The sequence below is a fragment of the Rhodamnia argentea genome, chromosome 1, assembly GCF_020921035.1.
Source record: "Rhodamnia argentea isolate NSW1041297 chromosome 1, ASM2092103v1, whole genome shotgun sequence".
Taxonomy (NCBI): Eukaryota; Viridiplantae; Streptophyta; class Magnoliopsida; order Myrtales; family Myrtaceae; genus Rhodamnia; species Rhodamnia argentea.
In genome coordinates, this window is record NC_063150.1 from 148,723 (window position 1) to 163,403 (window position 14,681).

A 14,681-nucleotide genomic window follows, 5' to 3' on the forward strand; every position below is an offset into this window, starting at 1 on the left:
TCTTAATGGATGAAAAAGCAAGGAACACTACCTTCATCGCATGAGAGAGAGAGAGAGAGAGAGAGAGAGAGAGAGAGAGAGAGAGAGAGAGAGGAGTCTACTTGGAGCAATCTCTCGACGTGCTCTTGTCATCGAATTTGCCATAGTCTTCCAAGTGAATGTACACTTTGAGTCCATCAATGCATGTATCCAACATGTGGATAATGAACATGGTTCAATGAAAACTTGTAAGAACACTTTGTACTATATTATGCAGAGTCTTAACAATCTTTGGCCAACCATACTACATTTAGGATTGGGAAAAAATGTTCAAAAAGTCTTAAACTTTTTGCATTGATGCCAATTCAGTCCTAAAACTTTCAATTGTGACTCCAATTGAGTCATAAACCTTTTGCATTTGTGCCAATTCAGTCCTAAACCTTTCAAATGTGCCGATTTACTCCTAAATCTTTTGCATTGATGCTAGTCAGTCCTAAACCTTTCAATTGTGACAATGTAATTTTAAACATTTTCCGTTTGTGCGTATTGAGTCCATCCGGCCAATTTTGACCGGAAATCACCAACCTATGTAGCCCTTGCAAATGCTGATGTGTACATTTTTTTAAATATTTTATGTTTTTTATTTTTTTTATTTACTTTATTATTATTATTATTTTGGGACATAGGGTCGGTGACCAAAACCAACACTAGCCGAGGGCGTTGCGGCCCTAGCCTAGTGCTTGCGAGGGTCGCCGCCCCTCCGTCCAAAAAAAAAAAGTAAAAAGAAAAAGAAAAGAAAAGAGCCAAAAAATTAGCAAAATATTTAAGAATTTATTAAAAAAAATATGTCCACATTGGTGTCTGCGGTGTCACGTAGGATAACTAGAGTCCACATCAACAATTTCCATCCAAAATTGGCATGATGAACTGAATAAGTACAAATGTAAAAGGTTTACGACTAAACTGGCGCAATTGAAAGGTTTAGAACTTTATTGGCACAAATGCAAAAGATTTAGGACTGAATTGGTACAATTGAAAGGTTTAAAACTTTTTGGACACTTTTCCCTTTAGGTCCGTATAATCATTCATTTTATACGACTTGTGTATAACATGAGAGGTCATACACTAAACCTTTTGGATGCGTTTGGTAGTCGGGATAAAATTCAGGATAGGATAAAATTTATCGTATCTTGTGTTTGGTGTCTGCTTATGATATAATATACTAGGATATAAGAGGAATGTAGCCTAGATAAAACTATCCTATGAGAAGGTCGGATAAAGGTGGATATGATTTCTAATAACCCTAATGCATAAGTTATTTTTTTTCGAATAACAGTTTTCTCAAACTAATAAAATTAAAATAGTGTTAGAATATAAACAATATTTGATTTCTTCTATAAAAATTTCAAAATAATGAAAAAATAAAAATAATTTCATTATTATTTATTCCCATTTTATTTATGTATTTGAATTTATTTCTATCTTATAATATAAACTCTGAATATATATATTTTTATATTAATTACATATTTTAGTTATTTTAGTAATTTATAATATTAGCATAATATACTAGTTAGTAAAATTTTATTTGAGAATGATGGAAGGGAAAAAATAAATAAAAAAGAAAAGAATTAAAAAAAGAAAAGGAAAAAAATAAAAAAATTAGCAATAAAAATGAAGCATGCAAGATTGTCATGAGAGAGTCTTATCATTTTCATTTGCGCAACTTTTAGGTTCATTTATACTAATATGTCATTCATACCTAACAATAGACAAAATAGAATGTGAAAATATCCGATTTTATTATTGCCAGTCATCGAACATGGATAGAATATAGCAAAATCCTTGGATTTTATATCATATCTTATCTAATCCTATCATGTGTAAAAATCCCAATGACCAAACTCAGCATTTGAGTTATATCATTAAGCCTTACGAGATTTGAAGTGGCCCCCCGCCTCCCTACGATTTCGGATTTGGGTACATGGAAGGCTCGAGAAGCTAGATTCAGCCTAGATCATTCAGGAAATAAGCTGCAAACTCATACAAGTTATGTGAGATTAATATGTATATAAGCATTGGATGGTTGGTAGAGCATCATTTAGAGAGAGAGAGAGAGAGAGAGAGAGAGAGAGAGAGAGAGAGAGAGAGATTAAAGCAAAGGATTCGGAAGAACAAAACAAATTTGGTGGGTCAAGAGAAGCGAAGGCTGGTGACTTTTGAGGGAATGAGAATGGACCACTCCTTTCTTTCTACATTGACTTCTCACCTCCATTATTTGCTTTGTTGCAATTCGTAGTATTTTTTTGTTTATAGGCCATCATAATCCGGTCAACGGCCCATTGACATTGCAAGCAGAAAGTTCCCTGTAAAAGGGGCATTCCGGTCATTTTGGCCTTTTTGCTTTTTCCAAATTTCAATTCTGCCAAGCAAAACTCAGTTTCCCCTATAAGTACCCCCCACTCCACAGCCGTTCCAGCCTCACCACCACCACAACGCAACACAGCAAGAACACCCACCCTTCAACTTCTCTCTCTCTCTCTCTCTCTCTCTCTCAAAAAGCCCAAGAAAATGGCCGGACTCATCTTCAACGCTTGTCTGAATTATCATGCGGTGGTGGTACTCGCCTTCAGCATCTTCATGTTGTTGTCCGAATCGCCATCACTGGCAAATGCAGCTTCGATTCAGTACAACGTGGTCTCCCTCGGCGCAAAACCCGATGGCAAGATGGATTCCAGCAAGGCCTTCCAGAGCGCATGGGCGTCCGCGTGCGGGTCCACGAGGGCTGCCACCATCTATGTGCCGCAGGGCCGGTTCTTGGTGCGGTCCGCCTCCTTTAACGGGCCATGCAAGAACTCGGCCATCACGGTGCGCATCGACGGCACGCTCGTTGCGCCTTCCGACTACAAAGTGAACGGGAATGCAGGGAACTGGATTGTGCTCAGGCACGTGACGGGGGTGTCGGTGATTGGGGGGACCCTCGACGGGCAAGGCACGGGCCTCTGGGCTTGCAAGCTCTCCGGCAAGAGCTGCCCTAGCGGGGCTACGGTACGTATACATATGCTGATGAGTGATATACACCCACAACCCAACCAGAAACACACGCAGCAGTCTTCTTCATCTCCATTTCCCTAATTCATCCTCTTAAACTGATTTGGACTTTTGGAGTCCATTCGGCATTGTTGAACTGAGTCGGTAAATTAAAAACAGCAGTTACATTAGCAGGGTTTTTACGTCCTTTCGCTCGGAGAAGTTGAGTACTTGGGTGGGGTGGGGTGGTTTGATCGTCTTATTTTAGTGTTTATTGCACTGCATAAAATAAAGAATCAAAGAAAAAACTATTCTAATAATGATACGTGAAAGAGGTTTTCGCTTTCATCATGGGAATGTAATTAAGCCCTTCAGCGTTTCAGTTTCGCGTTGCTTGGTTATACTAAAGTTATGCTGATCATGTCCCCGAAGGTCAACGGTTCACATTCTTGTTTAAGAAACTCAAATGGGACCCACACCTATGTGATACCCAATGCCCCTGATCATGTGAAATTTTCACCGTGATTAATAGTTGGATTATGCATTTTTTTTTTATAATGATTTGATATGAAGAGTGTTAAGTGTTTCGTGTAACATTGTGGCTGATTAGTGTTTGGTCTTTTTGGTGTTTGTGGGTTGTAGAACTTATTAATCAGCAACTCCCGAAACATATTAGTGAGTGGACTCAGCTCCCTTAATAGCCAGATGTTCCACATAGTCATCAACGGTTGCCAGAATGTGAAGATGCAAGGCGTGAAGGTGTCGGCCTCTGGGACCAGCCCCAACACCGACGGCATTCATGTCGGTGCCTCCACCGGCGTCACCATCCTCAACTCCAAGATCGGAACAGGCGACGACTGCGTCTCTATCGGCCCCGGCAGCAACAATCTCCGGATCGAAAACATCGCTTGCGGACCGGGACACGGCATCAGGTATTTAATTGGTTATTTCATATATGGATATATCTTATGGCCCACAAAATTTGGTATTGATAATTTATTGACTTGGAGATTAATTTTTCTGTGTGTTGGGTTTTCAGCATTGGGAGTCTAGGCAAGGATCAACAAGAGGACGGCGTCCAAAATGTGACGGTTAAGACGGTCACGTTCACCGGCACGCAAAATGGAGTGAGGATCAAGTCGTGGGCAAGGCAGAGCAACAGCTTCGCCAAGAACATCCTCTTCCAGCACGCCATCATGAACAATGTCCAAAACCCGATCATCATCGATCAGAATTACTGCCCCGACTCCGGTTGCCCTAATCAGGTAAAACCTCCCTCCTTGCGAATTCCCGTCAGTGAAGTGAAATAGAATGGCAGTTCCCCGCATTTTGTTCTATTGATCAAGTTGTCATTTCTCTCTATTAATAGGCTTCGGGAGTTAGAGTGAGCGACGTGACGTACCAAGATATCCACGGGACATCGGCAACCACAGTGGCCGTGAAATTCGACTGCAGCTCAAAGTATCCGTGCACCGGAATAAGAATGCAAGACGTGAAGCTGACTTACCGGAACCAAGTGGCCACAGCATCTTGTGCCCATGCTGCTGGCACAGCTTCTGGCTTGGAACAACCTTCCAGTTGCTTGTAGTTGCCCCAACAATACAAAGCAGCGCCACCTCCAACCTCCCTCCCCCCCACAAAAAAAAAAAAAAGGGGAGAGACAGCGACTCTAATCTTAATTAGAGTTGGTATAATGAGAGAGTCATACGTACTTAATTGAGTGGATCCTAATATTTGACTGAGGACCAGAAGAAATTTTATCATAGGGGAAAAAATATCACGAAAATTTGGTGCTTGAGCCCGTGGCATGTCGTGTCGTAGCTCACATTATACCATGCTGGACTAATGGAGCCCGGCCTTGCATCTATTGGGTGTTTTATGTAATTCTCAGCCATGATTTGAATATAAGATTTTGTGTCTTGGTTTTGTTTCGACAGGAGTCCACCTTCCGCCAAGCTTTTATATATCCTTCTATTTTCGTACAAAAGAAAACCATAGTTATATGTCCATTACATTATCAATTTATAAAGTAGCCAATCAACAAAATGAAGAACCAAAGACGAGAAAAGAAAGGACAGAAAGAAAATCTTGATTATCACGGCAATTTTATCTCAGCACAAATGCAGTATATGATCTAGTAAATGTCAAAGCGGAGCATGAGATACAAGGAGAGTTGGTAACACCAGGAAGGATCTTTCATTAGCTAGCAAAACGATAGAAACAAGGACAGAAGGTGGTACCATATGATGTTGCCGTGCTGGATCGAAAACATTATGGTCGGGCCGGATCGGTTAAGTAAAGAGCGGAGGAATACGGTAACATTGAAAATGAAGCAAGTGAAAAAGAAAAAGCAAGATAGAGAGCATCAATGGTTGCTTCCAATAGAATTGTGAACTGGCCTCATTTTCCACATTTGTGGCATTATAAGAGCGGATCCAGACTCGGACACTTGTGAACAAAATTCGCAGTGGAGACCATTTCGATCCGGAAGACAATTTTTTTTTTTTTTTCATGATTACTACACATCTTTTCCTCGGCAAGTGACAGCATTTGCTATTCCTATGGCCACGCAGTTTGCATCGCCACACTCTCGACTTAAAGATTGAGAGGCATGCTTGGATCGCGGTGGACGGAGAGGTGTCCCGATTCACTATAGGTGCACAGGTTCGACTTCGTGATTTTAGAATGAGGTATGAAAAGCATCCGTTCTCGAAGTGAACATTTATGGAACTTTTGTCGAGAGATCAAAAGTTGGCTGTAAAACGCTATTCCGACAGGACACACAGTCATGGGAGGGCTTTTTTCCAAATTACGATAATTTTTTTTTACCAAAATACGCTAAAAAAAATATATTTACCAGTTTGAACAGCCGAGCGGGCCCCCGCTCGGCCCCCACACTACCGAGTGAGGCCCCCACTCAGCTCTCCAAATGCCGAGCGGGACGACCTTTTCTTTTTTTTATAACATTTACATAATTATGAAAAAAAGTGATGAGATATATGAAAAACATGCAATTTTCATAATAGATAACAATCATTAACCGCAATTATATCTATTAACGATGTCGTCTTCCGACATGACCTCCTATTCCGTAATCAAGTTCTCTCCGGTGCTCCGCAGATTTAGTATTGTACCGATGAGGATGAGGATCCGGCTAAGTAGGATGTGTAAATAATGAAGGCATATCTTGTGAAAATATCCCATGCCCGGACCGTACATATCCTACTGTAGGAAGGCATGGATAAAAATGAGGGAAATCAGATTCATATGAAGCAGGAAAAGTAGCTGGAGTTTGCGGCTGTGGATTGTCGGGAAATGCAAAAGTAGATCCCTTGGGAAAATAGGGCGGCAAACCGGGCGAATCCCGCATCGAAATCCGCCTAGCCTAACCCTATAGTGAACTCCGAAGCGAAATTTATCGTATGATACTCCAAAGTATAAGGGATGATATCACATACTAGAAGAGCTCAATGAGTCCTCCAGGTTGGCTGAACAGACTTAGATGGGTCATCCTCGTGTGGCCCAACGGGTGCATCCTCATTGTTAACCGTCTCTCTTCATTCCGAGCGTATAACATTACCCTAGCTATCCTCCCCACATCTGCCCAAACTTGACGAAATGATGTGAATTTATTATATGTAAGATTTGTTCGACACCATCACCTTGGTAATGATATCACAAACAACAAACTATAAGTAACATAGATGATTCAGGTATAAATAATAACCAAATAAATAAATCTATACTTACGAAACTGCAAAAAATAATTACAATGAAAGTTACCTCAAACTATCAAGGGTAAGCACACGCCTAATTAAGAGCTCAAACTATCAAGAAAAAGCACCGAGTAAGGAGACCGGCCTTGCTTTTGTCTCAACTTCTGCAAAATAAAAAATTCGCAAATTAATTTAAACATGACGAAAATATTAACAATAAAATAAAAACACTAACAACCTATAATAACATCAATAAAGGCACCCGAGGTGAGGGGGATCTCCTTCAACAAGCAAATAAGGCTGATGAACAGTAAGAGCGAGAAAAATTGAACGACAGAAATGAGAAGGCGTCCAAGGGCGTTTTGAGGCGAGATGAGGGAGGATTCTCCGAGGGAAACTTTGTGAGTTGAGTGAGGGAGAGTACGAGAGTTGAGTGAAATGAAAAAAATTTCCGAGAGTGCGAGAGGAGGGAGGGCTCTGAAAGTGCGAGAGGAGGGAGAGTTCTAAGAGTCTTCACTTCTGAGAGGAGAGCCTTCGGCTCTACTTTAAGCAAAGCCGAAGGCTTTGTAACGCTTGTGAAGGCGCTGCAATGCTTGTGAGGAGGGGGGGCCCTCCCGTTCGGCAGGTTGCAAACTGCTACACTGTGCAGCAATTCCGCTACAGTGCAGCAGTCGCAAAGAGGGGGGGGCGAGCAGGCTCCCGCTCGCCACTCTGAATGCCGAGCGGGCTGCGGTCGGCAGCTTAAACGCCGATCGGACCCCAAATAGTAAATATATATTTTTTAGCCTATTTTGGTAAAAAAAAATATTTATCGTAATTTGGAAAAAAGCCCGGCATGGGATGTAGTAACTGCAATCAAATAAGATGGATCTTTTCTCCTTTTTTTTTTTTCCTAGATTGCTTCTTTCAAAATGAATTTTGGCTTGCCAAATTCAGACTTTTTACCATTTTCCATCAACCACAGTAGCTGGATCAACTAATTTTCATCGCAAAAATATTTCCTTCCAGAACTAAGGATGATTCTATATAATAAAAAAAAACACCCAAACCCTCTTGGAATATATAAAGGGTGTCACATAAATCAATACCTACGGTAAAAATGAATACGACTTGTAGTATAGTTATGAAAGGTTCAAAAACTTTGGCCTGAAAATTAACAGATAACTTTTTGCTTTCGAATGATCAGAACAGACAGGCAGCACCTCCAACAATTATTTGCTAGGTTTCAAAGTTGATCATCAGAGGACAGTGACTCTTTGCCCACTCTTCATATGCAAACATTGCTCGTGGTTAATTCGGAATTAGTGCCATGAGGAAATCTCGCATAGTTCTCATGAAAACATAAGAAAAGACATAGTTTATAACTTTTTAATTAGCTGCTCTTAATGTACAAGTTACTAGCAGTTTATCTCCTAACAAAAAGAATATAAAAAAAGTCAGCCCGATTTGATTATACAACGTATCTCTGCACTTCCATTTGACACCTATCCTAATTCTTATCTACGAAGGAAGTAATCCACAATACCTGGATACCAAGACAAGAGACTCGACAAGGCGTATCCTAGGATATGATTGATTGGGCGGCTGGAATCTCCAAGGTTGGAAGCATCATGAACTCGAATGATTTTAAGTCACGGGTAGAGAATTTATGTCTTTTTCTTTGTTTCCTCAATCTCCCACGTATCATGCAACATACTGATCAAATCGTGGAAAACTGGGAATTGGTAGAGGAAGGTCCGCCAATCAATAATGACAAGGCCATCTCTTTCTCCTCCTTTCCACTAATGTCTTCGTTCTTGCCTTACCTCGCACAATTAATTGCATTCGCACCAAGTCGAAACACGCACCATTACAACAGATCTCTACCACTCAAGATCGTTCGATAAAAGTTAGTTCAACTGATCTATTAATATTGCTTCGCGAAGTGTTGTTAGCATGATAGTACTTCCGACTTGCTACAATAGAGAATTTCGGCATGTAACCATTCTTATTCGTTAAGGGATAGTACCACAAACCTGGAATACACCGGCTTATTACTCTTGTGGGGACGATCTGGACCTTCTCAATATATTTTCCAATTTCTTTCTGAGATAGTAAGACAAGAGACGTCAACTAGATAATAGTCATGCATATTATACTACAAGATAAAGTTCAAGGCCGAACTGTAATGGCATGAGTCGAGCACCAACTAGAGAGGAAGAGAGAGAGAAAGGAAAAAGAAGGGGGGGGCGGGCGGGGGGGAGTTGCAAATCCAAATCTGCCGAATCCCTCTTGTTATGATCTTCTACATCCTAGGTCTTCCCGTTCCATCAGGGATCGACAGAAGACGACATGAGCGGGATTCTGAAAGAAGACGACATGGAGGTGAGGATGAGCGAGATGAAGCTGGAAGTTCATCAGGGATCGAAAGCCGTTTTGGTGAAGAATCTCTACCTGTCATGCGATCCCTACATGCGAATCCTCATGAAGTCGACCGCGCAAAGAAAATACATCACTTCCTACGAACTGGGCTCCGTAAGTCTTTCTTTCACTTATTTGGTTCAGCGACAAATGCCGAAGCTTTAGATTATGGAAGGAAAAGAATGATTTCTTCATTGACAGACATTGTTAATGACAATTTGGCTGATGATGTTGGATGTATTGCAGCCTATTACAGGGTATGGGATGGCCAAAATTGTGGTTTCTGGTAGGGGTGTCAAAATAAAACCGAACCGTTAACTGAACCGAACCAAAAATTTCACGCATTTCAGTTCGGTACGGTTTCGGTTTAGGTCATGAAATAAAAAATCATTCTTGTTTTTTTGTTCGGGAAACTTATGACTGATTTGGTTCGGTATACGGTTAACCGAACTAAAAAAAGTCCCATCTTCTTAAAGGCCCGTTTTATTAACTTAAGCTTTTACAATGCCTCTCTTCTTTTTTACCCCTAAAAAAAGCTCTCCCGTGAAACCCTAATCAGCCTCTCCTTTAGCATCCCGTCATTGAAGCCCCTCGAGCTCGACCTCACCATCATCAACGTCGAGCACCTCATCAAGCATGCCAACCGGAAGAACGGCGACCTCAAGCCATACGCCATCTTCTGGATCGATCTTGATTGCCGCCTCGCCACCAAGTCCAACGATTACGGCTCAACCCGACGTATCCGCAACGAACAGTTCACAATCCCTAGCGCCTTCTGCCACCTCGATTCCGTCCTCTCCCTCAAAGTTTTCCACTTTAAACCCTCCGAGATCGCCAAACATTTGGTTGGGTCCCTCCCGATCCACCTCAAGGACCTGCCCAACTCACAAGATAAGGACTAGATCCGAACGGACGAGCTCATCCGACTGTCCGGTCGACCTCACGGCAAGATCTAGAGCAAGCTCGATTTCGCTTTGCTTCTCCATAGCCCGTTCTTCTCGTCCCCCCTGCTAAATGGTGTTCTCCTCCTACTTGTCCGAACCTAGCGCTCGTGCTTGCTGGATTGCTATCGTTGATCTCATCCTGTTCACCGCTCCGCTCTAGGAAGTCTGCTTGGAAAAGGTAAGAGGCAACCACCTATTCTTTCTAAAATCTTTCTATGAATGGAAGCAAAAGCAATATTTTGAGCAAAAGAAGAGGCGGCAGTAGTAACGTATTTTGGTTCTTAAACCGATTTCATGCCTTGATGTCAAATACTTGCTGTCAAGTTTAATAACAAGTCTAATGACAAAAAAAAATTGTTACTTCAATTTAAAAAAAAATTGTTACTTCAATTTGTGTTGATGTGAAGCCAAGATCATATCACTCCATTGATTTATGCTATGTATATTTAATTTCGATTTGTTTAACCTTTCCCTCGCATCCCTCAAAAGCCTTGGTCTATTTTAAAAATTGTTGGTTGGTGAACGTCTTAGTCTTACTGAACTACATTGTTTTCTCTCTCCATTAGATTGCATGCGATTGCTTTGGCTCCTTGCCTCGCTATCCGCTTAATGGCCGACTCTGGATCGCTGCCGGTTGCTTCGACTCCTTCAACACAAGTTCTCATCCAAACAGAAGACACCGTGAGTCACATCTTGATAATCACATTTATGGTCTATAGCTTTTTGTTTGTCATTTCATGCCGTGAAATGGGTATCTCTCTCTTGCTACTTCTAGTTGATTTTCTTTTGAAAAAAAAAAGGTCTTGGGGCACCTCGCTTTAAGGGTTCTATTACGGTAGAGAACCTCTTTGGGTCTTAACTATAGTAATACGAGAGAACAATAAGAAAGGAATGATAATTTATCGGTGTTTATGCTCTCTTGCGCGATGGAGATTGTTTGCTTAGCTTCCGATCAATAGAGGATTCAGCATTTGTTGTTGACATATCATATTCTTTTACGTAACTCATGCAGTTCAGATTGGTCTTCTATTTTTGGTTGATTAGTTAAGTACGTGTGTTTGATTTTCTCATAGCAAACTCCAGCTAGGAGAAGGTACATCATTGATATGGAAGTGGTCTTGGATGATTTCTACATCCTTGTACTGATTCTTCTCTACTTTTCTTGTACAAAAATAGAACTCTCTAGCATCATCTCAAAGCAGCAAGATCAAGTATAGACCACTCCAACTATCTGATGTATCGAAGACATTGAATTGGTTATCTAGGTCGCAAGTGGAAAAACTACATCCATATCTATCTATCTTCATCTTGAACATAATCTTGGCCTTTATATCCCCTGTTTGGTAACAAATACCAAAGCTTTTAACATTTACTTTGTTGCAGAGTTTGCAAATTCCTTTCTCTTTTTTTCCAATTTGTGAATGTGTCTAATTTTGTGCAACATGAGCTCCAAGGCCGAGGTGGGAGATGCTGTGAGGGAGGAGAAGAGGGAGGAGAAGTCATCGCAAAAGGCAAATGCATTCCCCGGAAAATGTCAATGTCCTCCGGAACCCATAGAAAAATGCTGTAGTTATTGCCTTTTTATCACAGTTTTAATTGGAGAGGTTGTTGTTAAGTCAGTAATTACTTTGCATGCTAAGTGGTCTTTGTACTAAATCCACCGAATTGTAGAGCATGGGATTCTAACGGGGCAAGTGACTTTGTAGTTGTACATGTACAAATGACTTGTAATAGCCCATTGTTTTCTCTTTGGGGTTCTTGCCTCTTTATTATTATATTTTTTGGGAAATATTAGTAGATAGATGGAGACAGAGATGGAGATTCGGAATTGCAATTAGCAATTTGGATCCTTAATTGATTTCCAAGTAAAGTCAGAATTGATTCTATTTTGTTTGTCATCATTTTTGGGAGAAGAATAAGTTCCATCGATGCGACAATTACATGAAACAGGGTTATTTTCTTGTTTTAAAGGGTAAATTCCTTTTAAAAAAAAAGGGGAAAAAAACAATTAAGAAAATCGAAAAACCGGACAGGATCGAACCGAAAATTCGGTTTGGTTCAAGACGTATTCGGTTCGAGTGATGATCTGGTTCGGTTCATCCATTGACCATAATGGTTCGGTTCGGTTATTAAAAAAAACCGAACCGGACCGAACCGCACCGTTGACACCCCTAGTTTCTGGGCACCCGGAATTCGAAGCGGGCGATGTGACATCCCCGTCCCACATCGCCTAGGAGGAGAGCCTTGGGTTGGTTTATAAGGCTTGGGTGCCCTTAGACTTGCAAGACGCGTTTTCCGGGCGTTGTATGAGCGACGCTCGGAGGAACAAAACCGTGAGGACTATGTGTCCAAAGCGGACAATATCTTGCAGAGTGGCGCAGCGAAAGCGCGTGGGGCCCAAGGCTGTTACGGTTGGTATCAGAGCCAACCTCCGACAGCATGTGGGGCCGCAACGGGCGCTCGCTGGTGCCGCCGAGGGCACGCTGGGACGCCTGTGCCGCTAAGAGGGGATTATGTGACATCCCCGTCCCACATCGCCTAGGAAGAGAGCCTTGCCTTGGTTTATAAGGCTTGGGTGCCCTTAGACTTGCAAGACGTGTTTTCCGAGCGTTGTATGGGCGACGCTCGGAGGAACAAAACCGTGAGGACTGTGTGTTCAAAGCGGACAATATCTTGCAGAGTGGCGCAGCGGAAGCACGTGGGGCCCAAGGCCGTTACAGGCGATCTAGTGTGGGGGGAAACCAAATGGGAAGAGTATAGTATTCTTATCGATCCTGACATCCTCTTCAAAATCGCCCAAACCGACATGCCCCCTTTCCTATTGCACCGGTATTCTTGCTAAGTAGGATGTTCAGCTCGCTAGGCTTGCTGAATGAACAATCTTACTTAGTTGTGATTGTCGGTGCGTATTCATTTAGGCATGACCGGAATGACCGCTTATGCCGGTTTCTATGAAGTCCGTTCACCTAAGAAAGGAGAGTATGTCTTCATACCGGCCGCGTCCGGGGCTGTGGGCCAGCTCGTTGGACAGTTCGCAAAGTTCATGGGGTGCTACGTCGCGGGCAGCGCCGGAAGTAGAGAAAAGGTCGGTACTTCGCTCAATGTCCGATACTTGTCAAATGACCTGATTTGAGGTGAGCTCAGTTGCTATACTTAGAATAGAACCTCATGCTAATTGTGTTCTCTTTTCCCAAAAACATAAAAGGTCGATCTGTTGAAGAACAAATTTGGTTTTGATGATGCTTTCAACTATAAGGAAGAACCTGATCTCGATGCAACTTTGAAGAGGTTAGTCTCCATCCATTTTGTAACCAAGTCTGAATTCATTGCCTTATCCACAGATTTCATGGTGTAATCTTGTGGACCATCGCCAGGTATTTCCCTCAAGGCATCGACATCTACTTCGAGAGCGTTGGGGGGGAAGACCCTCGACGCGGTGCTCCTCAACATGAGAGTTCATGGCAGGATAGCAGGGTGCGGCATGATTTGGGATTACAATCTCAATCGGGTCGAGAATTCCATCGCCAACGTGACGCACATTGTTTAAAAGAGAGTTCAGTATCGGGGATTCGCAGTCTTCGACCACTACGACGAGTACCCCGAGTTCCTGGACTCTGTGATGCCTTACATCGAAGGGGCGAAGATTGCGTACATCGAAGACGTAGCCGACGGGATCGAGCGGGGGCCTTCGGTTCTGATTGGACTCTTCAGCGGCAACATTGTTGGGAAACAAGTCGAGTTAGTAGCTAGAGAATGAGATCTCTGTTTGGTGTGATCTACTTTGTTGTAGTGAAGTCTTGGAATGATGTTGCCCTGATACACAGTCGCATAACTGGAACAATTTTATGTGACAACAATGCAATCATTTTTTTCAGAGTCATTTATGTTCGCCCTGTTAGTACCATAACATCTAAATCAATACTCCATCTGTCACGGAGGTGACTGTAGAGTGAAGTTATTACATGACCCTAAAGTGCTTTTATTTTTTCAAATAAGAATTTAGAATGGATCGAAATTCAAATAAAAACCTGAATTGTCTTCATTATTTTAAAAAAGGGCCAAGTCAAGTGTATTTTCATTGTTTACATTGTCTGATTTTTTTTCCTTTTTTTCCTTTTTTTTTTCCTTACTTCTCGCTGATGGCCAATCTCAAATGATAGCTAGTCAACAATGAGGGTTGGGTGGCCTCGCCGGCCACAGGCAAGACCAGCCCTCGCCCGATCTGGTGAGGGTTGCCCTCAACTAGGTAGGGCTAGGGGAGCCCTTACCCGATCTAGGGAGGATTGCCCTCGAAGCCCCCAGGCGAAGGCGAGGCCGGCCCTCACCTATGGTCGGTAAGAGGAAGGAAAAAGAAAAGAAAAAAAAACGTAGAAAATGTAAAATCAGAAAATACCCTTTTTTGTCAAAAGAAAATACCTTTTATTTGGCTTTTTTTATTTTATAAATAGTGAGGACATTTCAGATTCTTATTTGAAATAAAATTCATTTCAGACTCCTATTTGAAAAAATAAGAACACGCCCGGCCTATTCTTTGGAATTTTACTTGACTGGTACATTGTGTAAATAATATTACGTCAACCATTAATTACGAGAGTCTTGAGATAAGACCTGC

General features: G+C 41.9%; 1 protein-coding gene and 1 pseudogene across 1 annotated transcript; both read left to right on the forward strand.

Moving 5' to 3' along the window:
- The first annotated feature begins 2,444 nt into the window (after positions 1–2,444).
- On the forward strand, positions 2,445–4,607 carry LOC115745216 (polygalacturonase-like). Its single transcript, XM_030680654.2, has 4 exons — positions 2,445–3,027; positions 3,652–3,941; positions 4,049–4,274; positions 4,379–4,607. The coding sequence occupies exons 1-4, from the start codon at positions 2,551–2,553 to the stop codon at positions 4,595–4,597; spliced, it is 1,212 nt and encodes a 403-aa protein (XP_030536514.2). The 5' UTR covers positions 2,445–2,550; the 3' UTR covers positions 4,598–4,607.
- A 4,449-nt stretch (positions 4,608–9,056) lies between these two features.
- On the forward strand, positions 9,057–13,826 carry LOC115745256 (annotated as a pseudogene).
- The last annotated feature ends 855 nt before the right edge of the window (positions 13,827–14,681 follow it).

Coding starts and splice junctions, on each gene's coding strand:
- LOC115745216 (XM_030680654.2), top strand. CDS start 2,551: ATGGCCGGACTCATCTTCAACGCTTGTCTGAATTATCATGCGGTGGTG. Junction 3,028..3,651: donor GCTGCCCTAGCGGGGCTACG/GTACGTATACAT, acceptor TGTGGGTTGTAG/AACTTATTAATCAGCAACTC. Junction 4,275..4,378: donor ACTCCGGTTGCCCTAATCAG/GTAAAACCTCCC, acceptor CTCTATTAATAG/GCTTCGGGAGTTAGAGTGAG.